The sequence below is a fragment of the Barbus barbus genome (assembly GCF_936440315.1).
Source record: "Barbus barbus genome assembly, chromosome: 21".
Classification (NCBI taxonomy): domain Eukaryota; kingdom Metazoa; phylum Chordata; class Actinopteri; order Cypriniformes; family Cyprinidae; genus Barbus; species Barbus barbus.
In genome coordinates this window covers 18,082,302-18,098,896 of record NC_136749.1, presented here as the reverse complement: position 1 = coordinate 18,098,896, position 16,595 = coordinate 18,082,302, and the positions used below count along the sequence as shown (strand labels likewise).

General features: G+C 37.6%; 1 protein-coding gene across 1 annotated transcript in view; it reads right to left on the bottom strand.

Annotated features, from left to right (window-relative positions):
* Positions 1-16,214, bottom strand: part of LOC306886811 (atrial natriuretic peptide receptor 1-like) — a 36,371-nt gene extending 20,157 nt beyond the window's left edge. Inside the window, exons 1-3 of the mRNA XM_079444117.1 lie at positions 16,017-16,214; positions 13,161-13,956; positions 1,354-1,541 (exon numbers count right to left, since the gene is read on the bottom strand). Of these exons, the coding sequence (XP_079300243.1) occupies positions 1,354-1,541; positions 13,161-13,920 (948 nt within the window). The 5' untranslated portion in view covers positions 13,921-13,956; positions 16,017-16,214. The remainder of the gene's footprint in view (positions 1-1,353; positions 1,542-13,160; positions 13,957-16,016) is intronic.
* Positions 16,215-16,595: the final 381 nt, after the last annotated feature.

Below are 16,595 nucleotides of genomic sequence, written 5' to 3'. Positions count from 1 at the left end.
GATACTGTTCGCCGATCGAAGACCCACGCTTGTCTAAGGAATACTCTTTGTCTTGCCTCGTCTATGTCTGTTTGCTGTGTATCAACCAATGCTTGTTTATGACCACGCCTTTTAATAAAGCTTTGCAGATGTATCCGCACGCCTCACGCTTCTGTCACTCGGTTACAATTGCACTCTTCAGTGTCACATGATTCTTCAGAATTTTAATTTGGTGCTCAAGAACCATTTTATTTTCAGCTATGCTGAAAACACTTGTGCTACGTAACATGCTTGTGTAAACCATACTTTTTTCAGCATTATTTCATGACTAAAAAAATAAATAAAAAGAACAGCATTTATTTCAAATGGATTTTTTGTAACAATTTAAATGTCTTAAACTGGCTTAAACTTCCACTCCTTTCATTTTAAAACATCCTTGTGGCCCTTACTGGTGCTTCAACTTTTGATGGGTAGTGTATATTGTAAAATACATAAAATAGTTTTCACTTCCATAAAGTATACACATTTACTTTGTAATGCCCATCTTGTTGTGGAAAATGCAACAGACTACCACAATCTGACTGGGACTCTAAAACATTCCATCAAAACTGTGATTCAGGCACCCGAATCAGCTCTTTAAGATACCGAAAGTATGCTTGACTACATGGTGCATTTGGATATATGCCTGGTTATAATGCTCTTCTCCATCATTTGATGAATAACTGCTGATTTACATCACATTCAAAGACAAATCGTAATCAGATGAACTGCTAATATTCATAAAATCCCAAGAACTTATCAACTAACATTTAACACCTCCTTTTCCTGACAGACTGAAGTATTTCTCGTCTAATTCTAATTAAATATCAATAGTTTTTTTTTTTTTGCCAGGTAGTAAAACAAAGAAAAAGCATAATTATTCAACATACTTAATGTTGTGTGCAAACATAATCTACCAAAGCTAAGTTCCATGAGCGTCAGCATGTCCTGAATCTAACTGTGCGTGGGTTCATCAGCGGGTACTGAATGTTGGAGTTCAGACTGTTTCTCACGCTCTGCACAGAAACTCTTCAAAACAGGCGGCTGTTATCACAGTAGGAGCTGGTGACTGCAGTTCTGTGACACCAGCAAAGCCAGAGTGACCTGCAGAGTATTTGATAAGAATATGGCTCAGATTCTGAGCCCCCTGAGGCATAACAGTGATTGTGTTTGAGGGTGTTTAAATGAAACGCGTTATGTCACCAGACACACAAATTTTACTAAAAAGAAAATACTCAATGACTGCTACTAAAAATGATTGTCTTCTGAAAATGCATCTCCTAATCTCTATTTGTCCATCATTTTCTCTTATGTTTTATGAAAGGCTTTAATCACCTGGAAGGCCTGCTTTGCATAGACATCATCTGTCTCTCCTCTGGCCCACGGCTGAGAAGGCCTGGACTCCAAACTGCGTCCAAAGATGTCAATGTAGAAGAAGACATATTCCTCCTTAGGGAGACCTGCCCTGTGGAAGTGAATCATTAACTGCCGGAAAATATCCGGAGAACAGCATACAAACACCACTGTAATGAGAAAGAGAGAGAGAAAAAAGGATATCGACATGAGAAAACTTTAGCCTCTTAATCATTCATATTTGCCTTTACTTTATATGAGATAGAAGCACAAATATAGCATTTTTTGCACTCCCATTAGTACTTTTACCAGAAATGACTTGGTAATCAATACCATAATGCCATTACCTCAGCATAACGTGTCAATTTAACACATCCAAACTGGAATTAGCACGTCTGTGCATTTTTGTTCATGCGTGTAAATGTGTCTGTATGGTGCATTAATGCATTTATGGCTCTGAATTTGTCTGGACTGTCTGTTCTATGCTTTTAGCGTCACACGTCATATTGTACATGTTTTTCATGATTCATCCACACTGCATAATATTGTTTTCCTAAACAGTATCTTTGCCTTGTTTTCCAGTAATATAAATATCCTAAAAAAAAACATACATTTATTTGCAAGATAAATTTACGCAAAATTGCATGAAATACTAAGACTTGTTTTCAGGTAACATTTATTTAAATTTACATTTATTTTATGTGAGGTTTTTTTTTTTTTTTTTTTTTAAAGCTGGGATTGATCAATATAATGTATTTTTTTCTGAAAATGAAATATATTCTCTGAAAATATCTTAATATCTTCTGCAGTGTTGCTTCTCAAGTAAACTTATCTTGATTAAAAGATGCTTAGATGTTTGTATTGGAAAATGAGAGAGAAATGCCGATAAAGAAAATGATTTCTCCAGTGTATATATAACCAGAAGAAACATTCCCATAGTTATTGAGTTAAACAGGATGTTTCATAAGAATGATAAGGAATAGGTTTTATATGAAATGGATGTTAAGCTTCTCCTCAAAATTTCAGACAATAAAAACATACAGGCGAGAAAAGGAACCACCAACAAGAAGAGAAAGACAAACAAAATGCTTCATTAACTCTGATCAAATGAGTGAAGTGATCTCAGAGACAGCGAGAGAAAGCGATAGAACTTGACTCTAGACCAGACAGTCATTTGCAGAGTGATGGTAATTTCAGGAGACCTATGCTAACAGCCACGTGTGTGTGTGTGTGTGTGTGTGTGTCTGCTGCTCAGAGACACAATGTGATTTCAGTAGGTGGATAATAATGAACACAAGCTGAGAGATGGATTTAGAATTTTAGAAGAGTTCTGTAAATGAACATCTACCTGTAAGCATCTGTGTCAATATAATGGAAAATGAGTGGGGAATATCAACCCATCCGAGACTTTAAAGTTGTCATGAACTAAGAAACCAAAGTTCCCTTAATTGTTTCACATATAAGAGTTCATTGTACTATGAAAACATACTGTTAGTTTCAGAACTCAAAACTTTCTCGTTAGTCTAAAAACAACTTATATTGATGCCAATCTGCCAAAATGACAGCTTGTGGAATGTGTCACTCTATGATGTAATCGTGTGGATAAGCACCACCTCTGTAGAGGAAGATACTTGAGATCGAAATCACGGTCTGTTTAGCCCCGCCCACCGATTCACACATATAGTGTTTATGAGAGAGGTGAACGATAAAGATGCTCTGAAGACAACAAGATGCTGTGCAGTGCCAAGTTGTGGAAAAAACAGTATTTGCATTGCCTTCCTTCTGAAAGAGATGTCAGTAAGAACTCAGTAAGAACTCAACCTTTTGTTCACTTCATTTTACCATGGACTCGTTTTCAAACAAGGCACAATTCAGCGCAGGATTTTCATAAAGATTGAAACTAAAAGATGATGCTGTGCCGACTATATTGGATCCGATAGTAATGTCACAACACAAAAGTGTCAGTAACTGTTTTTATTATGTGATCACTATTGCTTTGTCATTTGACATGTACTGAATATTTATGTTTTTAACCTGATTCACAGCAGCTTCTAACTGTGAAGGATGTAGTTGTCATGGTGCACACAGCAGGGAGGACACAGGAACATGGAGACGAGGATGTAACTCAAATTATAGTCTTTACTCAACACAGGACAAGACACGGCAGGACAAGACACGGCAGGACAAGACACGGCAGGACAAGACACGGCAGGACAAGACACGGCAGGACAAGACACGGCAGGACAAGACACGGCAGGACAAGACACGGCAGGACAAGACACGGCAGGACAAGACACGGCAGGACAAGACTTACACACAGGAAACACCGGGGGTAACGAGTAGACCAGATGACATACCACAACACAGACAGGACTTAAATATCAGGGATAATCAGACGAACACGGCTGGAACAGAATAAACTACTAATGACATCAAACGAGGACAGGAAACAAACCAAATATGGGCATGGAAACACAGGGAGCACGTGGAAACACAAGACACACACAACAGAGGTCTGACAGTAGTAGACTGTCAAACATACACAAGTCAATCATAGCAGGAGGCGTTTAATTCTGAGTCTACAATCCGCCACTCCTATTCAACTGAGCATTCTGTTGAGGGGGTCAAAAACAGGAGATAGCCTATTACTTCTAAATTATGTTTTTGGTTGTAAAAATCTTGATAACATTATAAGTGGACCTCAAAGAACAGTACAAAATAAAAAACAGAGGCAGATCATGACCCCTTTAAACAAAAAGGCAAGACAATATAACATTAACAGAAGATCTAAGCCAGCATGTACACCTGTGAAGGTCAAAAATGGGGATATGATCTAGATGGCGACAGACAGGCAGTCTGTCTTTCACAATGAAAGACAAAACTTGTTCAGCTCTGCAAATGTGCATATAATTCAGAACCTGAATCAGTGTGCTACAAACAAATGTTAACAATTTGAGAGCTTTTCAGTCCTAAACATCCCCACAATTCAGGACATATAAAATAAACAAACACCAGCTTCTAACTGGTCTAAACCGGTCATTAGCTGGTTCAAGCTGCTAGAAATTTTGGATCAGCAACAATCCAGCTACCAGCTGGTCATACTGTATTAAAGGGATGGTTCACATAAGATGACAATTCTGTCATTGTTTACTCCCCCTCATGTCATTTCAAACCTGTATGACCTTTCTTTCTTCTGTGGAACATAAAAGATGATATTTTGAGAAATGTATAAATTTTTTATCCATACAATGGAAGTCAATGTGGTCCAATACCCAACATTCTTTAAATATTGTGTCATGCAGAAGAAAGTCATACAGGTTTGGAACAACATCAAGCAACAACAGAATTTTGTTATTGGAACATGGTTTCTGGTTAACAAGACTTGCTAATGACTAGATTGTTCAAAAAAAGCATATACCAGGTAGATTTTGAGTAACATAGGTTAAATACAGTATCTGATTGAAACTGTCTGGCACTACATTTTGGATGTTACCCTCTCACTCCATCAGAATAAAACACTTATAGACAGAGATTTTTCAGTCTGCAGGCTCCTAAAGTAACACATAACTGCAAAGTAAAACAGGAAATATAAAAAGTCCTACTGTGCGTGAATCAGAGGTTCAGTTATTTGTGTTTGAAATCAATACTGAACTACCATAGAACCAGACCTTTACATCTGCCCACTTGACTTTTGCCATGACAAAAGCAAGCTGTCTATCACTCCGACAAGAACGAAAGAAATAGAAAGAATGAAGAAATAACTTGGAAGCACAAAATGCAGGCTCAATCAAATATCAAACTGCATAATTTGTGCACTCTTCTGACGCCGACGATACAAATTTAATCAGGGTTTCTGATTTCCCCAGTTCATATCAGATCAGGACCCACAAGAGCGACTGCATCAACTTCATTTTTGCTATGATTACGAAGGCATGTCCATAGGATAAATGTAATTTTGTTTGGGAAAGGACTACATCAGGTGTGAGAAGCAACCTGTCATTGAGATAAAACAGTCCATTACACAGTCCAATGCACATCATTATCAGATAAATCCCTTGAGAGAGGCTGGTGGCAGATATCCAACCTAAGGGAGGGAAACACTATTTTCAACGCTATTAAACATTAACTAGCACTGAGCAAATGAGTTCTTCACTTTTCTCAGGCGCACATGTAACATTCCTGAACATGTTTTCCCTGGATAGGAGTGACAGAACATGAGTGGGTTTTTGTGGGCCAAAGAGAGTTTAATGTCTGCATATATAACCAGCAGAGTTCAGTGTACAAATAGAACTAGTAGGTTGCTTTGGTAAGAAAATGTCTACTAAAAATTTACTGTGAATGGGTAGTTGACACGACTTCTGAAGCAGCATGACATCTTGTACTTAATATAAACCACTTTTTAAAACAATAACAGACCTCAAATTAATTGAGGATGGGACATTTTAAATATTCATTTGTCACACCACAACTATTTAAAGCTACACCCAGCATTTTCATCTGGTCATGGTCATGATCACAGTTCACTATGTCCATCCCCAAGAGATGACCCACTTCATTTAACATATAACAGTTTTTATTAGACTGATATAATTGTTCTTGAGTGTGTACTTGATGTTTACTTTATAAAGTATTATTCATTCCTTTATGTACTTTTTTCATTATTAAAACATTATGTCAACTGAAAAAACATGGTGATTAAAAATAGAGAAATGTAAAATGAAAAAAAAAAAAAAAATGTATTCAACTGGGCTCCTCTTAGAAAATTTTGATCATATTTGCATATAATCAGTAAGAATTTGTGTTTGCTACCTGCTGATTATGTGCCAAAAAAAAAGTCTACGGTTGATTTGATCATAAAACATATTTGTCCAAATATTTAGAATTTTTAAATGCTCCTATACCAATTACTTACATACATTTTAACTTTAATCTTGATCTTAAAACATCATGCTATACTACTTGTTGACTATAGCCAAATGAATATTACATTTTTTTAATTCAACTTTATAAACATGGGCTCCTATTCTTATGAAAAAAAGGCTGAGAAAAGAAAAATCCTAAGTTGTATATATACACAAAAGAATTGTCTATCATTTCAAAACTCTGCACTCCATTATATCACCACACAACTAGACCATGAGTAAGAGTGAGTCTGCCCTCCCAACAAGAGCTAATCACAGCCCTGCTTGCATGGAATCAGATGAGGAGGTACGCTGTAATTGCAATCGAGAAAAATGGCCACACACTGCGCTCGAATGATAATGATGGGCTCAGCTCAGAAAATGTGATGTCGTTCTCTAAATACAAACGTGCTACAATTACACTATAGCCAGGAAAAAGTGCATTTTTTTGTGCACTGCATTTAAGGAAACCCAGATTGGTCGTGTTCTCTGAAAATACCACCATTAAGACAAAACTTTATGTTCACATGCACATTTGTATATTCTTTCTTCTCTATTTCTTCTCAATTCTGTGAGTGTGTATATATATATATATGAAAATGTTTGAACGATCATAGCAGACTGTTAGAGCGTCACTCCCACACTGACTCTTATCTATACCATGTAAATGCAGAACTTGAACTGTTAAGTTTAAGCTGTTCTATCCTTCCCTTTAATCCATAATTAAAGTGCTTCAGTACATTTTTTTAAAGAATATTGACATTACAGTTGCACAGCACTCCGCAGCTCCGAAAACCGATCAGAGCAATTGCAACAGCAAATAGCAGCAGTTCTATTGATCTGGATGGAATCCTTGAAGCCTATTTTCTCACATATCTGTTGACCATGAAGAGGGAGCAGACAGGGACATGAACAGGCTTCATTCATGCTCACTTATTTAGCTATTTGTTGACTAGATAATCCATAGGCCTGAGTGATCTGACAGAAGATGAAAGAAATGGAGTGATGTGTTCAGATTCACTCTACAAGCATCTGGATGGACTCTAACTGTGAGAGAGAAGAAAATGTTGATTATCACAATGATGTAAATTCTACAGCTTAAACGGGGTGGAGAGCAAGTAAAGGAAAGCTTAAACCACAATTCTCACAAGGGCTTTCTGCTTGGCTCTGCACAAAAATGCAAATGAGATGGAAGGGCCTGATGGGGTTTAAAGGGACTGCATCAGCATTTATGGATATATATGAATGTTAATGTATTATTTATTGATATGAAATGGCACACCAGCAGTACATCTTATGGCCCAGACACTTGTACAGTATATCATAGAAATCAGGAAGTTAAAATTGGAATTTTGTGGATTTTAGTTTATTTCTGAGGACTAGTGTAATCCTAAACATTGACAAAATTCCCTTTTAGAATGAGTAATTTTATTTCACTGTAACGCTATATATCACAATATAGTTATTTTTGCTTTAAATAAGGTTTTCATGATATAAAAAATGTTGATACCATAGAAATTTCATAATATTTGTCACCAGTGTCGATATCACAAAAAACAAAAAACTAATAACAAATAAAAAAGCTCAACCTCACTGAAGACAGGTAAACAGTCAGCAATTAAATAAGAATAAGAAGCTAATTACAAGCAATAGGACAAAAAAAAAACTAAAGCAGAACAAATAAATAAGAAATACTACATGCATTGTATATAAAGTAATCAAATGCATATTCAAACACTGCATATTCTCCACTGTGTAAATTAAATATATAGGCCATTTATAGGCCTATTTCTTCTTAGATACAAAAGTGATTTAGTCAAGAGCAGTGAGAGATTTTCTCTCTTTTGTTGTCTGATAAACTTGAATGACAGACAGCAGGAATATTAGATTGCTGTCACATTAAGAGCTGCCCAGATCCAATATTACACGTTTTCTTTCTCAGCTGTTTGCTTTTACCTAAATTACTGTGTTTAATTGGACACTTGCAAAGATTTTTTTTTTTGGCACATACAAGGGTGTGAATTTAACCGTTCAAGGCCTATTAATCTATGAGCACCGTCTCCATGTGTACGCACCTCGCTGACAGCATTCACAAACAGTCTCTCAGACAGCACGTGCATATAGCAAAATGAGTTCTCTTTCGCTGGTGATTGCATTTAAGTGGCTTAAAATCACTTGTTTTTAAACCGCAATGCATAAAAACACATGCAAACGATATTCGTGACCACGTACCACAGCAACATCATGCGATAGAGAGGAAATCTCTATCCACAAAATCCAAATCTCTACTGGTTGACAAATTTCTACCGGTTAATCGTGTCTTCTGGTATAATTCTCCACCCCTATTTAGAATATAAACATTTAAAATTTGCAGTATTTATCTCTTTAAGACTAAAAATACTGTTGGCTCATCTTGCACTACACATATTTTTGTCCAATCAAATGTTATCTAGAATGAGAGACCCCAGTACCACCTGCAACTACACCAACACAGGAAAGAAAATTGCTTGTCAAGTTTTACAGGTCTTGAAATGGTGGTTTTGCACAAAATGTGAGATTTTTAAAAATGGTCATCAGCAATATTATTATTACCTTTATTTAACCAGAATAAAACTCATTGAGATTAAAAATCTCTTTTCCAAGAGCGTCCTGGCCAAGACAGGCAGCAGCACAATTAACAAGGTTGCAGACATAAAAACATGTAACATATAACATCAACATATAACAATTTATACAAGTAATAAATAATTATAAAGTTAAAAGAAATCAGAATTTCACATATTATCGCAAGCGATAAACAACAACAAGGATCGTCCGTCATAACTGAGTCAGTCATAACATCTACAGCCAGTTTGTGTAGCTGCCATGTTGTTTAATATACCAACACAATTAAATTTGCTGCATTGCTTGTCTTTGAAAAAAACTGAGCACTGCTTAGAGGGGACTGCTTAACATGTTCTAATGTTTGAAAGTAAGCCACTAAAAACAGGTTCTGGCATTGACTGTAAAAATAAACTAATTTCTGTCTGTCGAGTCAAGTCTGCCACGTTTCTCTTCTAATGCTGTTTAACACAAGACAGTGTAAGGTTACAAATTCTATTAGCGCAGGAATCTGTGTGATGTAAGGGAGGTCTGCCTAACATTACCTCAGTCTAGAGGATGTGAGGTCATTGTTTTAATAAAATGAACCTTATGTTCTGCTGTCACGCAGAGGACATTATGACTTGAGTATTCTGTTCATGAGGGGGTAGATTCAAGGCCGAAATAAGACAAGCTTTCACCTCCATGAATGATGCTTTTGAAATGTTTGGGTTTAAGTCTGGAGGTGTTCACTTACTCTGCATTACATCCAAAGGTCAGACACGATGGGAGATATCGACTTGAAATATAAAAATACAGCACATTCCTTCAGTAAGCAGAGAAGCAGTGCTGGGTTTATAAAAGTGCATGTAATGATTGTACAAATTTGAGTAGTTTTCTTCACATCCTTCGTTACCCCTCAGTTCAGATTAATTTTTAAGCTGATCCAGATGGATGGAAAAGCAGGGAGAAGTGGAGCACGGCCTTGTGGGTAGTTTAGTTCAGCATGGTCGCTCTTTCGCTCTGCAACCATGACGACATGAGGTCAAATAGATTGGCAATTTAGAGATGCTACCACTCCATCAGGAGAGGAATTATTACAAACAGTTCCATAATATGAGCTCAACTGATTATGAAGAGCTCATGCAGTTCCGTTTGTTCTGACTCAGAACAGTTTGTCCTTGATCAGAATTCAAGACTTCCAAAATCTGGGTCAGTGGCCTGAAAACCAGATCTTCTTGCTGGCACTCTGGAGCCGAGGTCCTCTTTGACGCTGGTTTCCACCATGTGCAGAATCATGTGATTGAAGTGATTGGGTACATGGAAAAATTAAACCTGAGAAGCACAGTCCTCATCAACAGAGCAGCTTTGAAGTGTGTGTGCGCGAGTTTATAAGAGAGAGAGAGAGAGAGAGATTGATGTTGAAGCTGACTTCTGGCCGTTAACAACATTGCTGTGCTGGAGATTTTATCCAGAAGCAAAGCAGCAGCTACGTGCACATCACTTCAGCACTGCAGAGAGACAACAGGAAGTCTGAAAGGTTATGAATGAGTGTGGATTTGTTGCTGGATTTGTGTAATGATGTGAGCAAATAACAATACAAAAAATTAATGTTCCGAGTACCAAATGGACGTTCAAATGGTTGTAATTATGTAATTAGTTGCATGTCCACCTGTAATCTATAAAGCTCTCTAAATGCCTCAATGTCCTCGCGCAAAGTTCAAGTCCACTTTCATCGACATTTAAAACCTGTGTGTTTTCAAAACTGCCCCGTCCTGGTAATATAGATATGCACTTGATGTTCTCAGTTTTATATATATAGAACTGTGCTTTCAAGAGACAAGCATTCTGAATCTCCAAACGAGAGGACACTCACATGGAAAACTCCAGCACAAAATCAGGAATACATTAGAGATTCCACTCTCATGGCAGGTGGTGTCTCCATGTGTTGTCTTCCTGCTGCTGATGATGTGAGGATGTTTTTACAGGGTTGAGGGGAAAGAGGCAGGAGGTGAGGAAGGGCATTTCCGCTCTTCTGAGATCTCCGGAAAAGGTTATGGCTCCACAGGTATTCCCCACATGTTAATCAGTCAGAAAGACCCCAAAAACATTTCTGCAAAAATATTCTATCTATCATCTGTCCCCAAAAGTTAATTTAAGCACACACTGATATCAGGCAGATAATTATTTCCAGGCTGTGGTCGACAACTGATAGCCAATTCTTTAGTATTTTGTCTAAATCATTTGTGAATTTAGGCATCACAACATTATAATGTATAGTATGAAAAATTAAAACTATCAAATATTTTTTTTAATTCTTGCTAAAGATAACATTTAACAAGTACTATTAAACTATTAGGGTTTTTTAAAGATTATCTTTAAGTGAGCATTAGATGATGACAAAATTACAATTTAAATGTAAAAAACTGTATCAAAAAAGGCAAAATCGTAACAAAACATAAATAGTGGATAAACATCCAACAATAACATCAACCAATGCCATGAATTAATAAACATATAATACTGGCTGACAACAGATTGTACAAGTGGATGACGCTGTTAAGAGTACTTGGAACTAAATGAAATTGAATACTTATTCTATGACACAGACCCTAATCTGACCCCATTACGATCACCCAAGCTTTTGCCCGTCCTCCAGAGAGAACAAAGAAATTTGGTTGGACTTTATTGCTGGTGTTTTATGAGCACAGTGTTTTACATCATGAGGTTGATTGTATTTTTCACTTTATGGATGATCGTAAAAATGGGATATTGCTGATGCTATCTCCTGAAAAGTGAAAACACATCCGGATGTGCATTGCTTATAGGATTCTGTGTCTTCAAAAGGTTTTATGACATACACGCAGCCTCCACCTGAGACATCTTCCTGCTGCTTCATTCATTTGACTTTTTATGTGTTAGTACAACATTACATTTCTTACTAACTGTTCATTTAGTGACTCAACAGAGCATCCAGTGACTAATGATGAACCAAATCTACCAGTTAGAAAAACTGAATAAACTCAGTGAATGAATACAAACTCTGTATTTGCAGGAAATGCCAACAGATCAGATAATGTGTTCTAAATTTCTTGCATGCTCACAGGGGTTATGACCTCTGTTAATAAATGTTGTTTGGTTGACATTTTTATGTCCCTGTGGGACTTGAAAAAAGGTTTAAAGCACATTTTACCCATTAAAAACTTTCAGATACAAGTTTCCTGAGGTCCCCTTTGCGGAAGAAGCATTAATCTGATCCTGGGGTCAGAGCACCGAGGAATATTTAACTGCAGAGACAATAACAAGCTAAATTTTGTGATGCACTACATAGTTACTATAAAACTCAATCTCCTGCTGCTGGTCAGTGCAAGTACTCTGGTATACTGAGATCAGGTGCTCATAAAAGACTCATTTTGAGTCATTTGAGTCAGGCCTGAATCAAGCATATTATAATAAAAAAAAAAACTATATAGAAAAATTATATATAGTAGTTACGCCATAGAAGTTGTTCAATAATGGCTGTGGAAAGCAACAAAAATACTCATAGTCTAAACATTTCCTGTTTCTCTAATCCTTATCAGTCATAATTTGCATGATATTATACTAAATTATTATAATGTTAGTCCACATGCAATTAAACCCATATGCCTTGATCAGCACCCCTTGCAGCTGAATGACGGAGTGCAGCACAAATCAAGCTCAGGGGAAAAAATATGCTGTCACAGACAGGTGCAAGGTCACTCAAGACCTTCGCACTCACTCTTACAAGTCCTTGTGGTAGAAGAAGCTTCTAGCATCTATTTGATATACTGAAACCATCACGAATTTCAATAAACAATAAATAAACATATATGTGTGTGTGTATATATATATATATATATATATATATATACACACACACACACACACACACATACACACAGACAGACACACACAACTCTTCTGTAAGCATTTAAAGGCAAATTCTGGCATTTCCTAAACCTCATGTCATTTCAAACCCGTATGACTAGAGAACACAATTAACACAACAACATTCAATCCTATTGACTTTCATTATATGGACCAAAAAACACTGAGCCATCCTTCAAAATATCTCCTTTTGTATTCTTCAGAAGATGAAGTCACAAATTTGACCTTTAACCTCAATTTCATATCAAGGAGTCAGTTGGTATGGAGACAACGTGTCAGGTGAGGCTAAGTGGATTTTAAAATGACCATCTCAGAAGCACTGGACATGCATTAACTCAAGGACAGATGTCCAGTTAGATGCAGAATGTTCTAGCAAAGCAACAAAAACAAGCCACTCACCTCTTCCATCATCCTGGATCTTGTGAAGGAGCTCGGAATAGTTAACTGGCCCTTTGTTCTCCTCGAACACCAGGTCCATGGTGGTGATGTTGTCCTCATGCATCTCTGTGTAAAGCCCCTCCAAGGCAAAGTAGCAGGCCCTTTCTCCCATTTTGGTATCACTAAACATCAGCAGGGCATGTTGGTGCCACCCAAAATGCTTGTAGAGGTGGAGGGCGTACTCGCCTAGTTTCTTATGTGTGGGGCCGGTGTTGGTGATGGAGGTGTACATCTCCATCTGCAAGAAAGCTACGGCAGGGGCCCCTGCCGTGATCATGGGGAGGCCCCAATGAGCAGTGAACAACCCAACGGGGGAGGAGGTATAGTCGCAGCCAGGCCCTATGAAAGCCCACGGGTTGTGTTCGAACTTCAGGTCTACGGCCATGAGGGGGGCGATGGACTCTGAGCAGATACCATCCCCATTCTCGCTGTTGGCGAAGATGTGCCGGACGTGGTGCCGGGGCAGCAGGGTGGGGTCAGCATTGATGCGAGCAATGGCCCGGTCCAGTGCGGGTCCCACACGAGGCCATGCCCAGGGGTAAGATGTATTGTGCTGAGGGAGTATGACAGCCAGTATGATGTCATCGGTGTGGTTGTGCATGGGTCTGCGGGACCCTTGGTGTCTGTTGGTCTTGGTCCAGATCGGCAGGGTCCCACAGCACAGCAGGATCAAAAGCAACAGAAATGGTCTGCCTCCACCGAACCAGAGCAAAAGACTCATATCACTGCCGCTCAAGCTTCCAACTGATCAGGAACACTAGACACAAAAAGATTTATCTTTTTGAGATCCCATTGTAAATGTACTCATGGGTTATTTTTGTACTTGGACATACTTCAAATACTCTTTGAAAAGGTATTAAAATAGAAAGGTGTTTTGAAAGGATTTTTGGAGATTTTAGATTAGTTTAGTTTAAAGATTAGTTTCACTAATCCATTCACTCTATACTTGGGTCAGCAAAGGTATAGCCTATTGCCAAATGAACTAATCTTATTTTCACCTCTGAGAAGAAATTCCATTACCCTACTCTTGTACTCAGTGCCTATCCTAGACTTCTGGGGGGGCTACGCAAAACTGTGTCACCAGGGGGTTGAGTGGGGTATGAGTGGTTATGAAAGAATGAATGAAACGCATTTTTCCATGTTTCACTCCATCTCGAATCGCGCTCGCGGAAAGCGCTTGAGAAACAGTGTTTCTTCCGCGGCTCGGTACGTTTTCAACTCGTTTTTTCAGTCTCGAGCAAGACTGTACGACATTCACATTACATGGTTTGACTGATTTTTACACAGAAAGGGTGACAGTGCACCACATTAAAATAAATGATCATTCATGTTTTCATAACCACTGGCCAAATTCAAAAATTAAACTAAAATTAAATCACCTTTGAGAGCAAGGAGCAAGCTTGCATATTTTGCGTATAGGGAGGAACGGCTCTGCTTGTACTTTACTTAGTTTATTAGATTTTTTTCTTAAATATATCCAAACCTTACAACACATACACAAACATATATTCACTCACATATAATTGCCCAACAAACAATTACACAACAGCTAACCGTAACATACACACACACACAAGGAAAAAAGGAAGAAAGTAGTTTCATTGTCTTTTCTTCAAGAACTTACTCCTGGTTGAATTTATCTTATAGCCTGCACATTTAAAAAAATCTAACAGAAAGCATTTTATATTGCAGGTTAAAAAATTTGAACAACAGTCACCATCACTGGTTGGTTATAATTGAAAACAGACAACACAGGTTATGGGGAAAAAAGTAAATAATAATAATTGTGGAGGGGGGTACTTTAGTTTGTTTTTAAGGATAAATGCTTAGCACACAACCTGTACATTTGGTTAGTTTGGCTAGCTGCTACCAAGTCATAGATAAAGTTGTGCCAAAATATCTTGGAGTCATGGAATTTTTCAGAAGCTGATGTGATTGGCTCATAAAAAGGTGGATGCAGAACTGAGCCACAATGAGCAAAGTTGACAAGTTTCAAATTCAAAATTTTACCAAAAAAAATGATATTGAAGTGAAAGTGAATGCTAAAAAAAGCTAGTAACACTTTAAAATAAGGCTCCATTGTCAACATCAATTTTATCATAATTCATTAATATAAGTTAATATTCATTTTTAGAAATGTTAATTTATACAGGAAATTATCTATTAGCATATGTACAGATTAACATAATAAATGATGTAAATGTATTGTTGTTAGTTCATGATACCTTGTGCATTCAAAAAAATATTCTATGCTATTTCTGTTGAAACCTCATGCAACTGAAGGCATTACAAAAAGACAAATAAAAAAGCAAACTCTAAACATGACAGAAATGCTTGAATGCATCCAATCACTGCTAAAAATACACCTCATGCCTGTAGAAAACATAGAAAATCAGTTGCTCTCAAATGGTGGGCTGCAAAAAATAAGAGAAATACACTGAGCACTGAGGGGGAATAATACAATGCAAATAAAAGAATGCAAATATACCTTTAATTATGCATTTTGGTTATCTCTTGATCACTTCAAAGGTTGTGCATCAAACTCCAAGATGTTTTGTCAGAAATTATTCTGTCACTTGGTAGAAAGCTAGCCAAACGTAGTCAGATGCCAACATGGGCAGCTTGAGTGATATGTGCTCATCTTTGAAAAGTAACTAGGGTATATAAGAAAATACAACCCAACTGCATTATAAATACAGGTTTGCCACATGTCCAGTGTAAAAAGTCCTTAAACAAATACAGTAAAGAAGCACTGATCTAAAGTGTAATACCAAATCACATAGTTAAAAAACAGAAACAGAAAACTCTCTTAAGTACCTTTTATGCATGGTGTCTTCTGGTCTCCTCAACATGAGCTGATACAATCCTGTGACAGTCCACTCAGCACAGCACAAAACACATCGCTGCCTCTGTGAAAGTCATCCCCACAGGCTGACCGAGTGCCATTCAGAGTGCCAAGAGCAGCAGTGATTTTCTCAAATCACATTACCTCACAGAAAGCTCAGCCCTGTGTCGAGCTGCATTCCCTGCCATGCTCCAGGGTTCTGAGGGTATTAATGCCTCTCAGCTGCAGTTACTGCCGGCAGGAAGAGAGAGAGAGGGAGTGAGAGAGGGAAGATCAGCCTTGATGTGTTTTAATGCATTCTCTTTTCTCTATCCAGCAGGGTAAAGGTTGACCCTTTGGTCAGAGAAGCACTTCCAAATGTTCCCAGCTATAAAAATTCAACAATGAAAACACACCTCTAATTTCAAGTCAGAGGAAATCAATGACATCAAAATCCATTAGCTTCTACCGTGTATTGAATAACCATAGCTGAATATTACCTACAAGAAATAAGAGCTCAAGGTTTGGCTAGTTAGTATGACCCTGTTATCTCCTGCTGGTAGTTAAATGCG